General features: G+C 42.4%; 3 protein-coding genes across 3 annotated transcripts; all 3 read left to right on the forward strand.

The window, feature by feature from the left end:
* The first annotated feature begins 13,122 nt into the window (after window positions 1-13,122).
* LOC149374405 (uncharacterized) lies at window positions 13,123-13,650 on the forward strand. The gene has a single exon (XM_089593695.1). It carries the CDS (start codon window positions 13,123-13,125, stop codon window positions 13,648-13,650), a length of 528 nt encoding a protein of 175 aa, XP_089449821.1.
* Window positions 13,651-14,254: 604 nt separating this feature from the next.
* Window positions 14,255-15,451, forward strand: LOC149374406 (uncharacterized). Its single transcript, XM_089593696.1, has 2 exons — window positions 14,255-14,971; window positions 15,092-15,451. Exons 1-2 carry the CDS (start codon window positions 14,255-14,257, stop codon window positions 15,449-15,451), a joined length of 1,077 nt encoding a protein of 358 aa, XP_089449822.1.
* Window positions 15,452-15,454: 3 nt separating this feature from the next.
* Window positions 15,455-15,826, forward strand: LOC149374407 (uncharacterized). Its single transcript, XM_089593697.1, has one exon. The coding sequence runs from the start codon at window positions 15,455-15,457 to the stop codon at window positions 15,824-15,826; it is 372 nt and encodes a 123-aa protein (XP_089449823.1).
* The last annotated feature ends 3,446 nt before the right edge of the window (window positions 15,827-19,272 follow it).

Raw genomic sequence — 19,272 nt, forward strand, 5'->3', positions numbered from 1 at the left:
ATGATAGAGTAAATTAAACAAGTAAACTGTTATCGTTACTACTATTGTACATTTTAAGCAAAGGTATTGTATCTAACTATTACCATTATTTTTATTATTATCATTATTACAACTAGTGTTTCTTTTATTATTGAATTATCATTATGTTAAAATTATAATTTTTTTATCTGAGGTCGTCCCAAATTATTTTATACACAATAGAAGGAAGAACGAACTACCTTTCTGTATGGTACTTGCAGCCTACCTAAGATGTCGTTTTTTACTATAATTTTAGTGGCGATACAGATTGAACCCACTTAACTAGCAAGGCCTATCTCCTGGGATACTTGACTCGGGATCCACTTTCGCAGTAAAACTTTAAGCCGGGGCCACAGAGTGTTGGCCGCTGACATGACGTAACCTTTCAAATGGGTGTCATCATCATAGTGATGTTGTCTTCTCTTTCCTTTGTCTGGTCATTTTCTGTTTTGCTGGCACATCGATTCCCGTTGCTTCCCATTTTTGTTGACTTAAGTAAGTCAGCGCAGCTTGGTTCCATATAAGGTGTTCCGCTTTTGTTCTTTGAGACTTTATGTGACCCTTTTTTGCTTTTTACTGATCCTAGCCCTTCAACGGTCTTGGCTAGACTGTTGACTAGGGCCTTTCTATTCTTTACTTCTCTAACTTTTAGGAGGAGATCTCCTTTATTAAATGTGATGACTTCTTTTACTGTAATATCAGTCTCTTCTACCTTGAAATCGGACCCCATTTTTTAGGACCTCGGTGAAGCTCTGCCATTTTGTGAGCATAGCAAACATTTTTTCCTCTTATTTTTAGCATCATCTTATTTGACGCTCTCACTGCCGTCTATTATTATTTTAGAAAAAAACTTCTAGTTCTCCCTGGCCTTTTCTCTTATTTCGGAAGTGGATTAGGGTCCTCCGTCAGAGCTTCGGGATTTCTATTCTGCTTGTCGCCAGAACACTTTTACAGACCTGAATTTAATCGAGCATGTAATCTTTTTCCTTTTTTCTGATCTTGTTCGTCTTGCTTATAAAATCATTATCAGATTGTTCGAAGAGATTTTTTGTCGCTTTACAGTTTTCCTTGAACTTATGCAGTAGGTACCAAACTACTTTTATGCCTTCTTCAATCGGCATCCCTATTTTTGTGTATGTTGTTGTTACCACTTTCACCATATTTTTAATTACCAGCTCAAGTATTGTGACAACAAAATACTTCTTTGATTGCTTAGTATTCAGCTCCGTTCTTTTCCTCCTGATGTACTCCAGATCCACCTTGATGTTATAACTGAAAAAGCTGACAGTGCTTACGTCGCTCGCCTTATTTTCAGTGCTTAGCAGCCTGTTACGTCCTTTTTCTGAAATTGTCTCCTCTAGCCTTCTGCATGCATTACTACAAGGGATAGCCTGGTCCATCACTACCTCTGTGTGGTCGCATGATAACAATGTATGTTCTTTTGTCGATACAGCTGCCAGTACTGATGGTTTTGATGGCCCTCGCACAAAAGATTTTTATGTATCGGTCCTCTTCATATATGGTCCTTGTGACCTTGTGTACTTGGTGCTCCCTGGTAAAAGACAGCGTTGTCTTTTTTAGTTTCTATTAAAAACTGAAATTTGTGTAAACCAGTGCAGCGGCCTCCTTGTTGCAAAAAAGATCGCCTTTTACTCAAGTGTCACTGGTGACGTTGTGTAAAAAAGTGTACAATTAGTGCATATTAATGGATGTTCATGACGAGTGCTCAAGAACAATTAAGAAGGAAACGTAGTAATAAAAATGTAAAACTACGTATCCTGTTCAGTACTATACATAAGATACTCTTGTTCCACAAGAGCTGTTGAAGTTTTCGTTACAGTATTTTTCTTATAATTTTCCGTTACAATACGTAAATCAATCTAGATCAATAATAGTAAATATCTTTTACCTATGCAGAGACAATATTTTTAACAATAGGGTACCCTACTTCTCCTTTCGGGAAGGGAGCTGAACAAATTAACACCATTTACTTTTAAAAATTGGCCTTTATCAGTGAAAATTATGCTTGCATTTAATGCCACTTTATTTTTCAAACACTAAAATAAAATCACCAGTGCCGCGTGTTAATTGTTTTGTTTTTTTTTTTTTAATTTCAGTGTTTAGCTTCACTTGTAAGCTTATTTATAAATAAGAAATAATTCAACTTATATTTAAAACACACGATTTCCAGAAATTAAGCTTTGACAGTGCTTTGTTGTCATTATTACATAAGAAGCCTCATGATGGACAGAAAATCACACATCAGGATAACGTACTGTAAATATATTTCCTGACCCTACGAATTAAAGTGTGAGTGTTTGTGAGTACTTTGTCATATTTTAAGTATCTATTGACCGATTTTTTTTTAATGTAGGAACTTTTATTATTTGTTCGCCTCGTGTAATTCAATTTTGTTTTTGTTTTTTGTATCTCTATACATACATACATAAGTTTTTCAGAAAATATGTCATTTTGAACATCTTATTTTTGTTGCTATCGGGAATTCAATATTAAAGAAATTAAGACATTATTAGGTTTTCTATTAATGGATATATTTTATATAAGATGTAACACGTTAGCCGGGGATAGCGACTAACGTGTGGTGATTATTACTTTACCTTTAATGCTTTTATTTACGTTATGCCGTGCAACGTTTAGTTGACTGGGTTGGAAAAAGACCAGGTACAGCCAGTATTGTGCAACACCGATTGCAGCAACAGGTAGTGCAGTACAGCAATGCAATTCGATAGCCTTTTACTTTATTCAGAAGCACTTAGTAATCGAACACGGAGGCATCACTCTGTCACAGCTGCACTCGGCGCCGCTCAAGACGAGACACGATAACAAGACACACTTGACTACTAACTGCTTATCTATTTATGTTGATAACGGTAATTGAGATTACACTAAAGATGCGGCACACCACAAAGGCGACGATTCCTGAGTAGTGGCTTGCTGTTGTCACCAATTAATATCTAGTAATGTCGTTTACCTGGTAACTATCGGTAGGGGACTCGGGCTTACTCTATATGGCATCCATAAAGGGTAATTAGGAACGACCACTTTTATGCACTTGATAGAAAGCACTAACACTATATGTATTCACGTTAGAGAATATTGCTCCGATGGAATACTCGGTGATGCTCCGAGCGATGCTACGGGCGTCGAAGGCACCGACGAACCTGGATAACCGTGTGAGGGCTAGCTTGTGTGTGTGTGTATAGGACACTGAGGCTTCGGCTTCGCTTCCTTACGGTAATTTGGCAGGCGAGAGTCTGCTCAGCCCGCGCTGTGATACTCTGGTGCCAGCCTCGCAGCGAGCTCAAGTGTCTGTCCTTGTCTCGCCGCGTAGGCGCACCGTATACTATGTGGCCCAACACACACTATCAGCCCACACAGTACTACGCCAGCTCCCAGGACACCGACACATCAATAGCTGCCGTTCACAGATACATTCTCTTACCATTGTACACACACACAAGCTCAAGGTACGAGTATAGGACGAACGGAAAGGGAGTCAGACCAAGCTCTATAGTTACTCTTACTGCTATGGCCTCTGGGCCTGATACCGGCATTTTGTACTCTTCAGCAAGCCACATGCAAGAGAGAGAGAGAGAGAGAGAGATGGCTACCCACGAGACTCTCGCCACTTATTACCGGTGACAAGAGCTCTGTGACGTGTTAGGATGTATCTCCAATTCACCACGTCGCAAAGGGGCGAGGGTACAGAAAATGAATCACTTACTCAAAAAATCTTGATTTCAATTGACTGTAATCAAAAAATTATATTTCCTGTATTCACCTACTTAGTATTCATTCGAACTTTCTCCGTGCAGATTCGTATCACTTTCACATTCTCGTATGCCAAAAGGCAGATGTTTTTTTTTTGCAACGGTATTGATACATGCTTTAAACATATTCAAATTATTTTCTTTGATACATTAAGTACTTCAACATTCGGTTTTACATCGCTGTAATCTGTCAAGGGATCTTTATACATTCCAGAAGACTTTTTGACTTCATGAATTTTGTTTTTGTTCTCTATTTTACATCCTTGCCGTATTCTAAGTTCGATGTTAGCTGTAATGATAGATTTTGTAGAACTATTGGTATTTCCACTTTTAAGACTAGCCTGCAGATATAATGTTAGCTTTTACTTATGCATTATCACCGGTGTTGTACTTTATATTAATCCATTCATCTTTATTATAGTGTGCTTAACTTTAACTTAATCTATTTCCTTATTCCTAACAGTTTTCGGTAAATTATAATAATTGGCGATCAATTAGAATATTCAATACTTTTCCTCTGTATAATATATCCATTGAAGATTTTATATGGAGTTTGAGCAGTTATTATATTCTGTAGTTTTTAACCATTCCTAAATCTGTAGTTTATCCTAAGAGGATACAGCACAGCCTGTAGTGTTTTTCTTACAAGCTTGACAAATTGGATTCAATTGAATTGCTTCATCTGACCATTATCTTGCGCATGACGACTTGAAATCAGCATGTGACGTAATCCTTGTTTTTTGTATGACCCTCTTGATTTTTTAAAATAAATTAACGCTTTAAACTGAATAAAAATACACGCATGAAGTTTGTTAGGTTATATATCGTGATGACAGTATATTGTTTACCTTAAGATGATGAGACATGATAAATTAAGTGGCCAGTCAGAGAAAAGTGGTTACTGCTAAACATAATGTTAAATAAAAAAAGTGGGAACTAGATTCCATTGTCAAAGAATAAGTAAAATGAAAATTTTTTCATTATGTTATTGACAATAGTAATCAAAAGTCTAAAGTACAACTTAAAAAATCAGATACAATACTAGACAGGATGACATAAAGACTTTAAAATGGAAGTCATAAAAAAACAAAAAGAACTTGAGCAAAGTCAATATGAAATATGTCCCCTGCCAGTAGAGATATGGCTCATAGTGAATAAATACTTCGTTCAACAGGTGACACATAGTAAAAAACCGGCAGTGCGAGCTGTCCAATTTTTTGTACAGAATATGAGGAGGCAAAAAAAGGCTTTTTTAAAATGTGATTTACAATGCCAGTAGAATTTGTGCAAAACTGTTCTGCCCAATAATGTAAAATGAAGAAAAAAGTGAAAAATTCATGATGTACTCGAGTTTAACTTGATGTACTCGAGTTTAACTTGAAACAGGTGTTTCATAGCTCATTTTGTTGCATTTGTGTGCACTATCAGAACTGATATCCTTGTATGTGTGTCTAAAATTTATTTATTTTTTACATAATATAGCTCTTTGAATAAGGCATTCTTCACTCCCCCACAGTACCTCGCATATCTTCTACAGCCCTCTCCCTCCCCCTATTTCTACCTAACAAGATTTTTCGTCAGCCCCCCCCCCCACAGCACCTCCACAGCATTTATAGACAACCCCTAAAAACTCCTATAGCTCACTGCTATCACAAGTAAGAATCATTTATAATGTAAATAAAAAACTTAAAAAAATATATTTGTCAAAACAATTTGCTTTTTTAACTTTTCAATTAAATATTTATTACTATTGTAACACATTAAATTTCCTCTCCCGTCATTATCTGAGCTTTAATATTATACTCAAATAATTTAGTTATTTTGAACCTTGTACCGTTGCACAAACCATTTGACATACTTAGATTTTCGATTAACATAACTATTATGTCAAACATTGAATACAGCTCACGTGATGAGAAGCTTTCCTTTATTTCTTAGTTACAGGTTTTTAATAATACGTAAAAGTGCACGATTGTTTTTATTTTTATCAAAATCTTTCGTGTGATGTTTGTTGTACTTAATTTAAATTTTATTACATTGAATGTTATCTTAAAGTAAAAACTAAGCAAGAAATTTTCTTAAATGACAAAAAAGGATTACAACAAAAGCCTCTTCAATAGTTATTTATGTAACAAGTGCGGAAAAGATGATTTCCCGCACGAGTAGTGATTGACTCACACGAGAGCCCGGAGTTGACAGAAACGAGTACCAGTTGAGCACACGAGTGCGTAGCACGAGTGTGATCGCAAGGTATGAGTTACCGTCACCGGCCACGAGTGCGAGTCTATCACACGAGTGCGGGAAATCGTCCCGCACGAGTTGCGTACAAGTTTTTTCGCAATGTGTGAGAAAAATAGGTACAAAATAGGTAAGAATTTTGATTTCCAGTGTGTAGCAAAATGTTTTCCGGTGTGTGGCAAAACATTTTCCGCGCTCTGTGCGGCAAAGGTGTTTGCCGCACACCTGTGTCGCACACTATGTCGAAAAATCGATTTTCCACTTTAATACCATTGCGGAAAACACCTATTTTCCGCATACTATTGCGAAAAATATTTTAAGAAAATATTAATTTACCTATGCTTAGTGTGAAAGTTGCAATAAATTTTCAAAGTGGTGGGTAATAGTAATTATAAATAGTCGCAGTAAGTGGTATACTATGTTTCAAAATTTTATAACAGTTTTTGTTATTTTTAACGGTTATTCAGACGCTTTTAAAGATAACTGCTATTTTTCACACAATTTACCAGCAACAGTTTTGCAAGAGAATCAAAATTCTAGTTATATGACTATTTGCACCTTATGTCTAAACTCTCCTTACAGTTTTGAGAAAGCCCCCGATTTCTAGCACATTAACATATTTCCACACCACCGTTGAGGTAGTGTTATAGTGCGCTGGTTTTTTTTCTTGAATTTTCTGAAAGCTTATTAACTGCATTATAAAAAATGTAGAAAAACGTGACGTTACATTTTTATACTTAATTAATAACAACAAATAATCTTAAAGAATATTTAAACCATAGACCTTGCTTGTAGCCCTCTTTACCGTGAAAAATGGAAATCATATTTATAGAAGTATGTCAAATAACGTTCATTGATATGAAGCAATATTTTAAATAATATTTTTAATATTTAAATAATAGTCTCGTTGATTAAATACATTCATTTATTTTTTAAATAAACTACGCAAGAATGTTTCGGACAATTTTATACTTTTCCTGATGTCAAGAAATAAAATTTTTTTTTTCTTCGATAAGTTAACATTTACAATTTCTTTCTAAACAATATTTTCTTGGAGTTTCTATTTTAAAATTATTATTACGTTCAAGTTCAATCTAAATTCCATTTTCATTTTTGCATCCTGATAACGCGACGTATAATTGACGATGTGAAAACAATGATTTTTTAGAATATAACCGAGTATTATTAAAACTTCGACCTGGAGATCTATTGATAGTCATTAAAAAAGCTTGGACTAAAGAAAATTGTTTTCTGTATAAAATAAAAGGTAATGATCATGAATTTACTGTATTAAGTGTTATTTTGTGTGAAAAACTCTCTATCCACTCTTTTTCCAGTTATTATTTTTGCTTCAGTATTGTATTAAAATAATTTTGTAATTTGTTATCTTGTACCGTTACGTAAGCCATCAACTATACTTAAATTTTATACCAATATAACAATTGCTCCAATTTTTAATTTAAGCTCATGCGGTGGTAAGCCTTTACGAATATTGTTTAGAAATTTAATTGGAAAATTTATGTCAATATCATTATGAGATTTATCAACACTTGTTAGTATCATGATCTATGCTGTAAAATGTTTTCATTTCTACTTTTACAGGATTTAAAATTTTACTATCCAAAAAGTAAGTATATTCGTTATGAGAAGTGAGTATAATGCTACTTATTGAAAAGATGATATCTTTACCAGAAATATCTGGATAAACATCAGTTGCTTTCATTTACCTGGTTCTTGAAACAATTTTATTTTTCCTTGTCTAATATTTGATTATAATTTTGATAATGTTTTGTGAATTGAACGAATATAGATGATATGACGTTTTAAAATACGAAACAACGACCAAAGATATAATGATTTAATACTCTTTTGTATAATTATGCTCCTATTACTATTTTTCAAAACTGAAAGAATCCGTCTGAAATCTCCTCCTGAAGCAATTGATTTATCAACAAAATGGATATTCGTATCGCATAAATCACGTAATGTTGTTTCAACTATTTCTAACGCTTTTTTGGGGGTCATAGATGCCTCGTCATATAAAATTAAATCTACTTCTTTAATTTTTTTTTTTTAGATTCAAATTCCAAGAATGAACTTTTTACATGTTAAAATGTGACTGTTAAAGCCTAATCGTAAACGAAATGTCCCATGACTAGTCATTCCATTTGCAAGAAATATTGGTGCTATACCAGTCCATGCCATAAATTAAACATTTTTCCACGAGAAATAAAAAAATATATATGAAAGTTCTACAAATAAATGCTTTTCCTGTACCTCCTGTGTCATTAATAAAAAAGTTTTATCTGTTTCCTCGTATAATTTTAAAAATCTCGATTTGCGATCAGACAGATTCATTACGGCCAGAGAGTATAACAACCATTTTTTCATTTTTATAACTTCTTTGAATATTCTCATCTGTACTTTATATTAGGCCTTATTTGAATTCCATACAAAGATGCTAAAGTGAAATAAAAAGAACCTGTTAGACCTTTTTTTCCGGAAACACTATGTTAACAATAAAATGATTAAAAATGTTTTTTAAATTTTATCTTCTTGGATATTTTCTGCAATTGGAAACGAGACACAAAATTGTCTTAAAATTTTAAAAAAGGTAGTTATTGAATTGACACTTCTTCTGTTTCGACTCTTAAACCACTTTATAAAGATTTGTTCATTTTTTTAACTTCGAAAAGCAACTGAAAAAACAAATTATTTAACTGATTCAAAAATTAGGGAGTTGGAGCGTGCAGGGGGGCGGAGCCTCACTAGTATGTACATATATATATATATATATATATATATATATATATATATATATATATATATATATGTGTGTGTGTGTGTGTGTGTGTGTGTGTGTGTGTGTGTATTTAGAAAAAGTGACTTATGTGGATAATCATATGCAAGGGGGGGATAACTATACGGACGTCCACGTGATTCTACTGTGTTACTTACATATGTCTTTAAAGCACGTAGAGGCTGCATAAGTCACCTTTTTGAAACATACATAGATAATACTCAGTCAAAAATGTGAAAAAGTTGAAGTTATATCACAGTCACAGAAATCATCTGTGAACTATACTAAGCTTTAAGGTTTATGTATAAAAAAATATAAAAACGTAAGAATGATCATAGTAAATATTACAAAACGTATATTACGTCATTTACATGTGCAGATGTCACAAATAATTCAGCGTAGTTTATTCCTTACTCTCTTTATAAAACTTTTAATTGAGAGTGTCATTTACTAACATCACGTTTTCGATTGACATTGTTATTACAATTCGAGTTAAAAATTATTTTAGCAAACTTTCTTTGTCTAAAATTACGGCAATTAAAATTGATGGTTCTCAAAGTAACAATACACGGCAATGACAGATCTCTTATCATTATTGTGAACACATCTAATGTGTTGACGTAAACGGCCATAGAGCTGACGTTTACTCTGATCAACGAAGCAAACACTACAATATTTGCAATTAGTTCTATAAAAAACATGAGACTCATCTTCCTTCTTCGTAACGAATTTTCCCAGTCCATCAAATCAGTGAGCTTATTTAAAGATGCGAAAACAACGTTAAGTTAAAATCTCAAATAGATTCGCCTAACCAGTGATTTCAATTCTGAAACACAAGGAAGTATAATTCTTGGTATTGAATAGAAATCTGAACAATTTCACCGTGATTATCTAAATGATTCTTTTCTTGCAATCTATTTAAATAACTAATTCTAGCTTTGAAAGTAAACAGCTACTACTCAAGTTATTAACAAAAGGCTTGGTATCGTGTACACCATTAATAATACGTAAAGAATGCCATTTGGAGTTTAGACTCTTAGTTGCATTAAGTAATCTTTAAGAAGGTTTTCTTGTAAATTGTGTCCTAAAAAACTCTATTGTCAAATTCTTCTCTACTTTTTTGATGTAAACTGACTTTTGAATGACGATTGTCTCATCACCCTTGTCAGTGATTGTGAACAAAATTTCCTTACATAGCTTTAAAAATCTATTTGTAAACTGTAGAGAATTATTTTTGTAAGTATCGAAATGAAAAAGATTGCTATTCTTGACTACTATCTTTTTAATAATGAGAGATAAGACTGTCTAATGCTATAGATATTGTATTTGTCTAAATCCCTAGAAAGAAAAGTGGCTTTCAACGACTTTAAGATACGTATCAATTAAAATTTATGAAAAATTAAAATCTTGAACCTAAACTAATTACGTAGATAACAAAATTAAAAAGAGAAAAATTTCTTGAATTCATATGAAAATTTTTGTTACCCTCTTCAAAAAATTTTTAAAAAATGTGCAATTTCTCTTTGTATAAAATCAAGTTTTTATTGTTTACATGTATGAACCTTGAATGGCGAGCAGCGTGATCTCCGTTAGCATAAATGTTTGGTTTCGTGCCCGAGCGCGACAGCCGAGTGAGGCACTGTGTGCACTTCCGCCATGCTCACGGGCTTCCGCCTTGCCGGGAGCCACCTCTGCGTTCGGGCACTTGAGCACCGCTCTCCGAGACGACTGGACGCCTGTCCCGCTCACGCTCACGACGCCTCTCACGCTGTAATCAGCCCTCCTGTAAACCATTGAATAAAGCATTTTACTCTCACCCGACGTATTCCACTAAACATTGGTCCTTTGAGAGCCGGATTTCGTGAAGATAATCAGCGACCAGCAGCCCAGAGGACAGCCGGTGGTTCCACATTATTCAAAGAAATGTAAGTATAAGTGACAAATAAAGCGCGATCATGGCCGCCGCGGTTGCCATAGTGCCCGTGGCCCGGCACCAGTCGTTCGGCCACGGCAATGTCGAAGCCGTGTCACCCTGCACGCGTAAAATGTTGTGAGGGACTGCCGCGGCTGACAGAGCTCGCGGTCCAGTCATTTGGCCCAGCCACGGCGGCAAGCAGGCATTGTCGCTGACGGCCAAAGTTAACGAGTGGTATAGACGTGGCCCGGCTTCACCAAGCCGCCATTGTTGCAATGATCCGCTGACGGCCTCCTTGTCGGCCGTGGCGGCCATCTTGCCTGACTCAAGCGCGTTGCCTGCCAATTTGACACGAATTGTCGACCCCCCTAACACCGCCAGCTGTGGCTCGGTGGCATATTCCGCTCAAGCGTCGAATACTAATGTTTTAGAATGGACGAAGGTTCGACTGCGCTGTTCAGTGCTCAGTCGGCTCTTGCCGAGGTTGTTGGCCACCTGGCCCGCACCATTCATAAGATGGAGCCAGCCCGCTGGAGCTCGGGCATGGTAGAAGCAAGGTTAGAATTGCTCGGTGGATATTGGGGCGATTTCCAAGTCAACCATCTGAAGCTCATTGAAGCTCCGCTACCGGAAAAGGCGTCTCGGTTGGCTCAGCTGTACGCTGACGTGGAAGCGCACTACCTCGACGCACGGTCTTGCCTCTATGACGCAAGAGACTCCCTGGCGCTGGCACCTCTCCCTCCTGGGCCATTTCCGGGCCCAGAAAACCCAGCTTCGGGCCGTGGGCCTCGCTTGCCGAGAATCAGCATTCCGAACTTTTCCGGGAGACGAGAAGACTGGGAGAGCGTCCGTGATCTCTTCCGAGCGCTGATCCACGAGGACTGCCAACTCACCAACGTCGAGCGCCTGTTCTATTTGAAGTCGCTCGCTCAGGGGGACGCTAAGACGGCCCTCGATACAGTCCAGGTAGCCGAGGCCAATTACTCTACGGCATGGGCTCTGCTTGAAGCGCGCTACGAACACAGCCGCCTTCTCGTCCACGACCATGTCACAGCCCTGCGGAACATCAAGCCACTCGGAGACGAGTCCGCCCATGGGTTGCAGAGCCTCTTAGACACTCTGGAGAAACATCGCGACCAGCTTCGCGCCTTAGGTCGTCCCGTAGCTGGCTGGGACGATTGGTTTGTCTCGTGTGGAATGACGAGCATGGATCCAGCGACGAGGCGTGCATGGGAGGAAAAGCTCCAATGGTTGGAGAGTACCGTTTCCGGCTCCGAGGTTGACGCCGCCACATTCGCCACCTTGACCGACTTTCTTCTGCGCCGTTGCCGCGCCGCCAGCTCTGTCGAAGCCTCGCAGCCCGCACGTCCCTTCAGCGGAACAGCCGCACGCTCGAACTCCTCGACATCAGGACGTAATTACCACGCCCTCGACACGAGCAACAATACGCCGTCGTGCCCGGCGTGCCACAAGGGCCATTATCCCGGGCGTTGTGCGCAGTTCCAGGGGCTTGATGTACGCGCACGGAGAGAGCTCGTCTACCAGGCACGGCTGTGCTTCAATTGCCTCTGACCCGGGTACGCTGTGAAGTACTGCCCCTCCCGGTCGGCTTGCCAATATTGCCAAAAGCAGCATCACTGCACGACGGCGCCCGTTGCCGCCGCTCGTGGCAGCCCGACGGCTCTACATCATCGAAGCAGCCTCGCACGGACCCGCCCACCTCTTCATCGAGAGAGCACTCGACTGACGCGTCACCTCAAGCGTGACTAGCCATGCTTCCGACCGCCCTCGTCCATCTGAGTGGTCCTCCTGGTCGTCGAGTTCCGGCCCGAGCGCTGATCGACGCGTGCTCCGAGGTCACCGTCATCTCTGCGACTCTCGCGCGCCTGGTCGACGCACGACTAGAAACCATCGAAGCCAGCATCTTCGGCGTTGGCGGCGAGTCCTCCGTCCGGTCTAGAGTCCGGGCCCATCTCCGCCTCGAGCTTCCAGGGCCCGCACCACCGGTCGCGCTGACAGCGCTGTGTTTGCCCAGGCTCGGCCTGGTATCCCCCTCCACCCCGATGCACCTCGAGGCGATCCGGCAGTGGGCTGACTGCGAGGGCCTCGCTGATCCCTCGTTTGGCACGCCACAACGCGTTGACCTCCTCATCGGCGCCGACTACTACCACTTGCTGCTACGACCCGGCTACACTCAACGAGGAGAAATCGTTTAACAGCGCACAGTCTTCGGCTGGGTATTGGCAGGCCGTGCCGTTGGGCTCGCTCCAGGTACGTCAGCCGTCTGTGCAGCCGTTCAATCCGACGTGGCTTCGCCTTGGCATAATGAGCTGACCGCTCTGCTACAGCGTTTCTGGGAGATGGAGGATCTTCCTCAGGCTCACCGCTGCTCAGATGAGGACATCGAGTGCGAGCGTGCGTTCGCAGACCACCGACGTGCCGTGGACGGACGGTACATCGTGCGCCTCCCGCTGAAGGGCAGTGGTTCGCTTCTTCTTGGCGACAGTCTTCAGAGTGAAAAGGCCTCCTTGGCAGCCCTGCAACGCCGGCTTCGGCGAAGCCCTGACATGGCTGTGGAGTACAGTCGATTCATGGCTGACTATCTCGCGATGGGCCACAGGCGCCCGCTCACCAGTGCTGAGCTTGCAGCTACAGCTGGGCCCGTCAACTACATCCATCATCATGGCATCTGGCAGCATGACAATCGCGGGCGCAAGCTCCGAGTAGTCTTCAACGCGTCCAACCCGACTTTTAGTGGCCACAGCTTGAATGACGTCGTCCACGCTGGACCCAGACTCCAAGCCGCGCTCCCATCAATGCTCATGCGCTGGCAGCGGCACCGCATCGCCTTCTGCAGCGACATCCGCATGATGTTCCGGCAGATTTGAATCGACTACCGTGACGTCGACCTGCAGCGGATCGTCTGGGCTGCCAATCCCAGCCAGCCTCCAACCCACTACCAGCTGCTCACTGTGACTTACGGCGAGTCGTGCTCGCCTCACCTGTCGCTGCGTACTCTCCAACAGCTATGCCAGGATGAAGGCCACAACTGGCCCGAAGCTGTGTCAGCCGCCCTGTGTGACCGCTACGCCGACGACTTTCTCTCCGGGGCCGACGATGTCACCGCGGCTCGGCGCCTCCGCGAGCGGGCTCATGAAGGCCGGCGGCTTTCCCCTGTGGAAGTGGGTGGCCAATTTCCGCGAGCTGCTCGACGATCTGCCTGAGGACGTCCGCTTACGTCCGACCTGTGAGCAGCTCAGCGCTGAAGGCCTCGTCAGCGAGCTCGGGGTCAAGTGGGATCCACCATCGGACTGCTTTTAGTTGACGCCTCCACCACTCCAGCCGCAGAGCACAAAGCGGACGATGCTCGCGGCGCTCGCGGGTCTGTTTGACCCGTGCGGCTGGCTCGCGCCGATCGTGTTGAATGCCAAGCTCTTGCTCTAGGATCTCTGGCGCGCCAGACTAGGCTGGGACGAGCCTGCCCTGATTTTTATGACTCGCCGATGGGCGGCATTTATCGCCGAGCTTCAGGCCATCTCCACCTTCACCTTGCCGAGCTGGATCGGAGTCGGGCCTTCTTCCGAGCTTCACCTGCACGGCTTTTCGGACGCCAGTCGCCGCGTGATGGCAGCCGTCATCTACTCTCGCCTCGCGTCCGAGACTGGGCCGGCGCTCTGCCACATTCTTCTGGCTCGGACGAAGCTCTCACCGATTTTCTCGCTCAAGCCGGTGCCAGAGACAATCGCGCGCATGACGATTCCGCGCCTTGAGCTCCGCGCTGCACTGATTGCCGCCAAGCTCCTGCGGGCTGCTGCCGACGAGCTACGCGTACCTGTCGACCGCTGTCCCGCATGGTGCGACTCACAGATCGTTCTGCACTGGCTGCGTTCAGACAGGCCAACCAACAACGTGCTGATTGACAACTATTTCGCCCAAATCCAGGAAACCCTGCCGTCGAGCGTCTGGCGATACGTGCCGACCCAGTCAAATCCAGCCGACCTCGCGACCAGAGGTGCCGATATGACCGACCTCTGCTCACAGCACACTTGGTGGGAGGGCCCCGCTTGGCTCGCCGAGGACGTCGACTCGTGGCCCCTAGACCCGCTCCCCGCACCGAACCAGCATTCATCAATCTGCTGCGTAGTGCAGCAGCTCGACGCCAGCTACTTCGAGCAATTCTCCAACTCACGCATGCTACTAAGCTTCCTCGTACGCATTCGTCCATTCGTCCGGAGCCGCTTGGGCAGGGGCCCCGTGCTTTCGGTGACTTAACCTCTTACGCCAACCGAACTCCACGACGCTTTTCTCGCGTGTGTACGTCTCAGCCAGGTGAGGTCATTCTCGGTTGACCTCCAGTGTCTTCGACGGGGCAAACGTCTGCGGAAGACAAACCCCTTGGTGCCGTTAGCAGCCTTCCTTGATGACGATGGGATTCTGCGCGTCGGTGGTTGGCTTGAGCATTCGCCGCTGACTTACGAGGAGTGGCACCCGCCGATCCTCAGCGGCAGCTTTTCCCTCGCTTTCATGGTCATCGCCTGGGCGCACTCTCGGGTGCTACACGGTGGATACCGTGTCACCAGTGCCTTGGTCTGTAAGCGCGCTTGGCTCCTCAGTGGGCCCCGGTGGATCAAGGCTCACCTTCGCAGGTGCGTCGTCTGCATCCGGCTGCGAGCGCGACCGGCGACTTAACTCATGGCCCCACTGCTGTCGCCCCGAGTCTCCCCTTCTCGTGCCTTTGCCTGCTCCAGAGTGGGCTACGCCGGCCCTTTCTATGTACTCTTCGCCAGAGGACGAGGAGTCCAGACCACGAAAGGCTACATCGCCGTTTTTGTGTGCCTCGCCACCAAGGCCCTGCACCTGGAGCTGGTCGGCGATCTCTCAGCTGCGTCCTTCTTGGGCGCCCTCCACCGATCCGCTGGACGGTGCGGTCGGCCCGGCGAGATATGGAGCGACAACGCGACTTGCTTTCGCCGCGCTGATGTTGAGCTGCGCGATGCCTTGCTGACAGCCAAACTGGACTGGGAATTGGTCGCGGGCTCTCTCGCCGATCAAGGAATTGCTTAGAAGTTCATTCCACCGGATGCTCCTCACTTCGGTGGCTTGTAAGAGGCCGCCGCCACGGTGCTCGTTGGCATCGAGATGGTCTTAAATAGCCGACCACTGACACCGCCATCTGGAGACACTGGAGACCTCGATATTCTTACCCCAGGGCACTTCCTCGTCGGTGGCCCTCTTAACTCCATCGTTTTGCCCGGCCCCTCTGCGGAGAGCTTGGAATTGCTCGCCCACTGCGAGCTCGTTCGGGGGGTCCACGCCCAGTTTTGGTCCCGCTGGAGCCGAGAATACCTCAACACACTCCAACAGCGGTCAAAATGGACTACTCCTCGCCGGAACTTCATCGTTGGCTATATGGTCGTCCTCCTCGACGCTACACTTCTGCAGTCCAGCGGCCGATGGCCGATCGGCCGTGTAATCAGCGTCCACCCGGGAGCCGACGGCTTTGTCCGCGCTGCTGCCCTCAAGACGGTGACTGGCGTGTACGAGCGATCCATCACCAAGATGGTCTTGCTTCCTGTGTCAGCGCCTCCCGCGGCTCCGCTGCCTCCAGAAGACTCCCCGATTGACCCTGGTTTGGCGGGCGGCACGTAGTTCTTCGATCCAGGATCGAAGCGGGCGGATTGTTTGGTTTCGCGCCCGAGCGCGACAGCCGAGCGAGGCGCTGCGTGCACTTCCGCCATGCTCACGGGCTTCCGCCTTGCCGGGAGCCGCCTCTGCGTTCGGGCACTTGAGCACTGCTCTCCGAGACGACCGGACGTTTGTCCCGCTTACACTCACGACGCCTCTCACGCTGTAATTAACCCTCTTGTACCACATCTAGTAAAGTGTTTTACCAAACAATTACTGTCAGGATTATAATGAAAAGCAGATCTCTACCGTAATGAATTCTTTATATGTCAATTTTGACGCTGCTGATTCAACCTCAATAAATGTTCTGTGTCAGTTACTTGACGCCTAGAATTGTATACATTTAAAGCATTTGAAATTTTCCTTCCAGTCTGCACTCTTGCGACTATAGGCATTGTTACAACTTTTTTGAGCCCTAAAGGCTGTTTTTTTTCAACTTTGTTGAATTGTAATATATTTTTTGGCGAGGTAGTTAATCGTTCAATGGCCCTAAAAAGTACTGATGAGCTAAGCTCTTACTTACTGAAGTTTTCAGCAAACGTGACTGCCTGGATACCTCAGGGTGATCTTTTTTGGCCTGCTGTTGTAGCACCAGAGTGAACGGGAGAAAAACTACAACGTCTAAAACGTTAGAGCTAATTGTAGAACTCTCTCGCAATATAGTTATGTGACCCTAATGCTTGTCGGTAAATTAGAAATTCATACGACCAATGGTATACAAGCGAATGTTGATACATCTAAATCATTATATCAAGAGGTGCATATGCATAGATTCTTCTTAATAATTCTTCTAAAAAAAATTTTCTTCTAAATAAATAAGAATAAGGAAAAATATTTGGTAGTATAAATTTCTAATTTACCGACAAGCATTAGAGTCACATAACTTTTTTGTCGGGTTTTGGTGAAAGAAAGCTCTGAAAATTAAGAATGAGAATCTTAACTTACGGTGCGAGTGAATGTACAGCTCCTCGGTAGCTCAACTGGTAGAGCAACTGTCTAGTAAACAGAAGGTTGTGTATTCGATCTGCACCCAGGGAGGATATTTTTGTCATTCTTATTTATTTCTTAAGAAAATGTTCTTCAAGAAGAATTAATGTGATTTGATATTATAAGTTTTAAGTTTATTGGATATTGAAAAAAAGGGCATATATGGAGGATATAGAGTGCTTGTATTAAAAGTGCCGCCATCTATGCATATGCACCTCTTGATACAATGATTTAGATGTATCACATTCGCTTGTATACCACTGGTTGTATGAATGTCTTTCCTAGTATTTCCTCGTATTACGCTGGAGATGTTGGTGTCTAAAGCACCTTCTTTTCTGTAGATCTCAGTCGTTTTGGTGATCTTTTTTTTCTTCATAGCTTCACTGTTGGGTTCGCCCAGCGCAGACCTTAGAGAGGTTTGGTGATTTCTGGTCAAATGCTTAGAGTCGAGAGCCTAAAGTATGGCCGTCGGTAGCCTGGGCTCCCAACCTCGTGACAAACAACTCTGCTCGTGACGTCTGCCTGTAAATGACTAGCTTAGTTTAATAATGGCCAGCCTTATAGTCATTTTTAAGTCGACAAATCGTTGCCGGAAATGGTAGTGAAAATAAATTTGTCGGCAGAGTAGTTTAACGTTCGATAGTCCTAAAAATAACCGACGAGGTTGGTGGTTAATTAGGGAACGTAAATATTTACAATATTCCTGAAAAGGGCCAGTAGTAATATTTTCAGTCATTTTTTATTATTATTCTCAATGATGGAGAGCCAGCGTCGTTTAGCTGGATTCTTACCCTCGGAGTCTTTGCGAATGGAGATCATGCTGGAGACAGTTACGCCGGTCACTGACGGCTGAAAAATATCTCGTCTTCAGATCATTTTCCAGATAACTAGCTGTTTACTGTTAGATGTAGGAGTAGACCTGGAAAATAGCTCCTCTGTCGGTATGACGTTAGGACGAACCCCTGAGGAGGAGTCTGATGATGTTTCTAATCGATGCGGCTGTTCCTTAGAAACATTACTATTGCTCTTATTCTTAAATTTGATTTATGTGGTGGTTTTCTTTTATATAATTGAAGACATCTATTGAACAATAAATGCATGTGTTATCGTCAGATTTATGAATACTTAAGAAAGTAGTAGTGCCCACCCCATAACATGTAACAATATTTTCTTTTATAGTACTTAAAATTTTGTTATTTTAAAAGTAAGTGAATTCATTATGTATCGTAGTTTCTGCACTATTGATGTTTGGATTAAATAAATTTTTTGAGTATTCTTAAGCATAAATCTCAGTATTGCAATTTTTAGTATTATCAAAATTCTCGATATTTCCATTTTCAATGTTTGACAACATTTTTAAAAAACTCTTATCTATTAACCGTTTACTTATTTTTAATAGGGAAATATTAAAACGTGACTATGAATATGATAATTTCATTGTTTCAGATATTCTTATACATTTGTTACTATTTTTAATTACTGATACAAATTTACGGAAATCTTCTGTTAAAACTAGTAATTAATATTGCTGTTCATATAATTGTCCACATAAGTCATCTTTAGTTAACATATACATACTTGCTGATATTCAAAACATATGGCATTTATAATCTTAAACATTGACAATGTATCTATATGAAAACAAAACTTTTTCAGTACATCATGTACATAGCTGGAGAATGATTAAGATATAATTTACTAGAGACAAAATTCACTTTCTAATCCTTCTCACCCAACGCATCTTGAGGCTGCAGAGGAGTTAAATGATAACGACAATAGTGCCAAACAGATCGTAGTAATGTATTCTCTTCCAGCTGTCATTCCACAACTTGATGAGT

Source organism: Copidosoma floridanum, unplaced genomic scaffold, assembly GCF_036245765.1.
Source record: "Copidosoma floridanum isolate Cflo_tuat_1 unplaced genomic scaffold, Cflo_Japanese_pri ptg000020l, whole genome shotgun sequence".
In the NCBI taxonomy this organism is placed as follows: domain Eukaryota; kingdom Metazoa; phylum Arthropoda; class Insecta; order Hymenoptera; family Encyrtidae; genus Copidosoma; species Copidosoma floridanum.

Excerpts from the sequence above, each read along its gene's own strand:
- LOC149374405 (XM_089593695.1), top strand. The coding sequence starts at position 13,123 with ATGGAGGATCTTCCTCAGGCTCACCGCTGCTCAGATGAGGACATCGAG.
- LOC149374406 (XM_089593696.1), top strand. The coding sequence starts at position 14,255 with ATGACTCGCCGATGGGCGGCATTTATCGCCGAGCTTCAGGCCATCTCC. Across the intron at positions 14,972-15,091 it reads GCATGCTACTAAGCTTCCTC|GTGAGGTCATTCTCGGTTGA; the intron begins GTACGCATTCGT and ends CGTCTCAGCCAG.
- LOC149374407 (XM_089593697.1), top strand. The coding sequence starts at position 15,455 with ATGGCCCCACTGCTGTCGCCCCGAGTCTCCCCTTCTCGTGCCTTTGCC.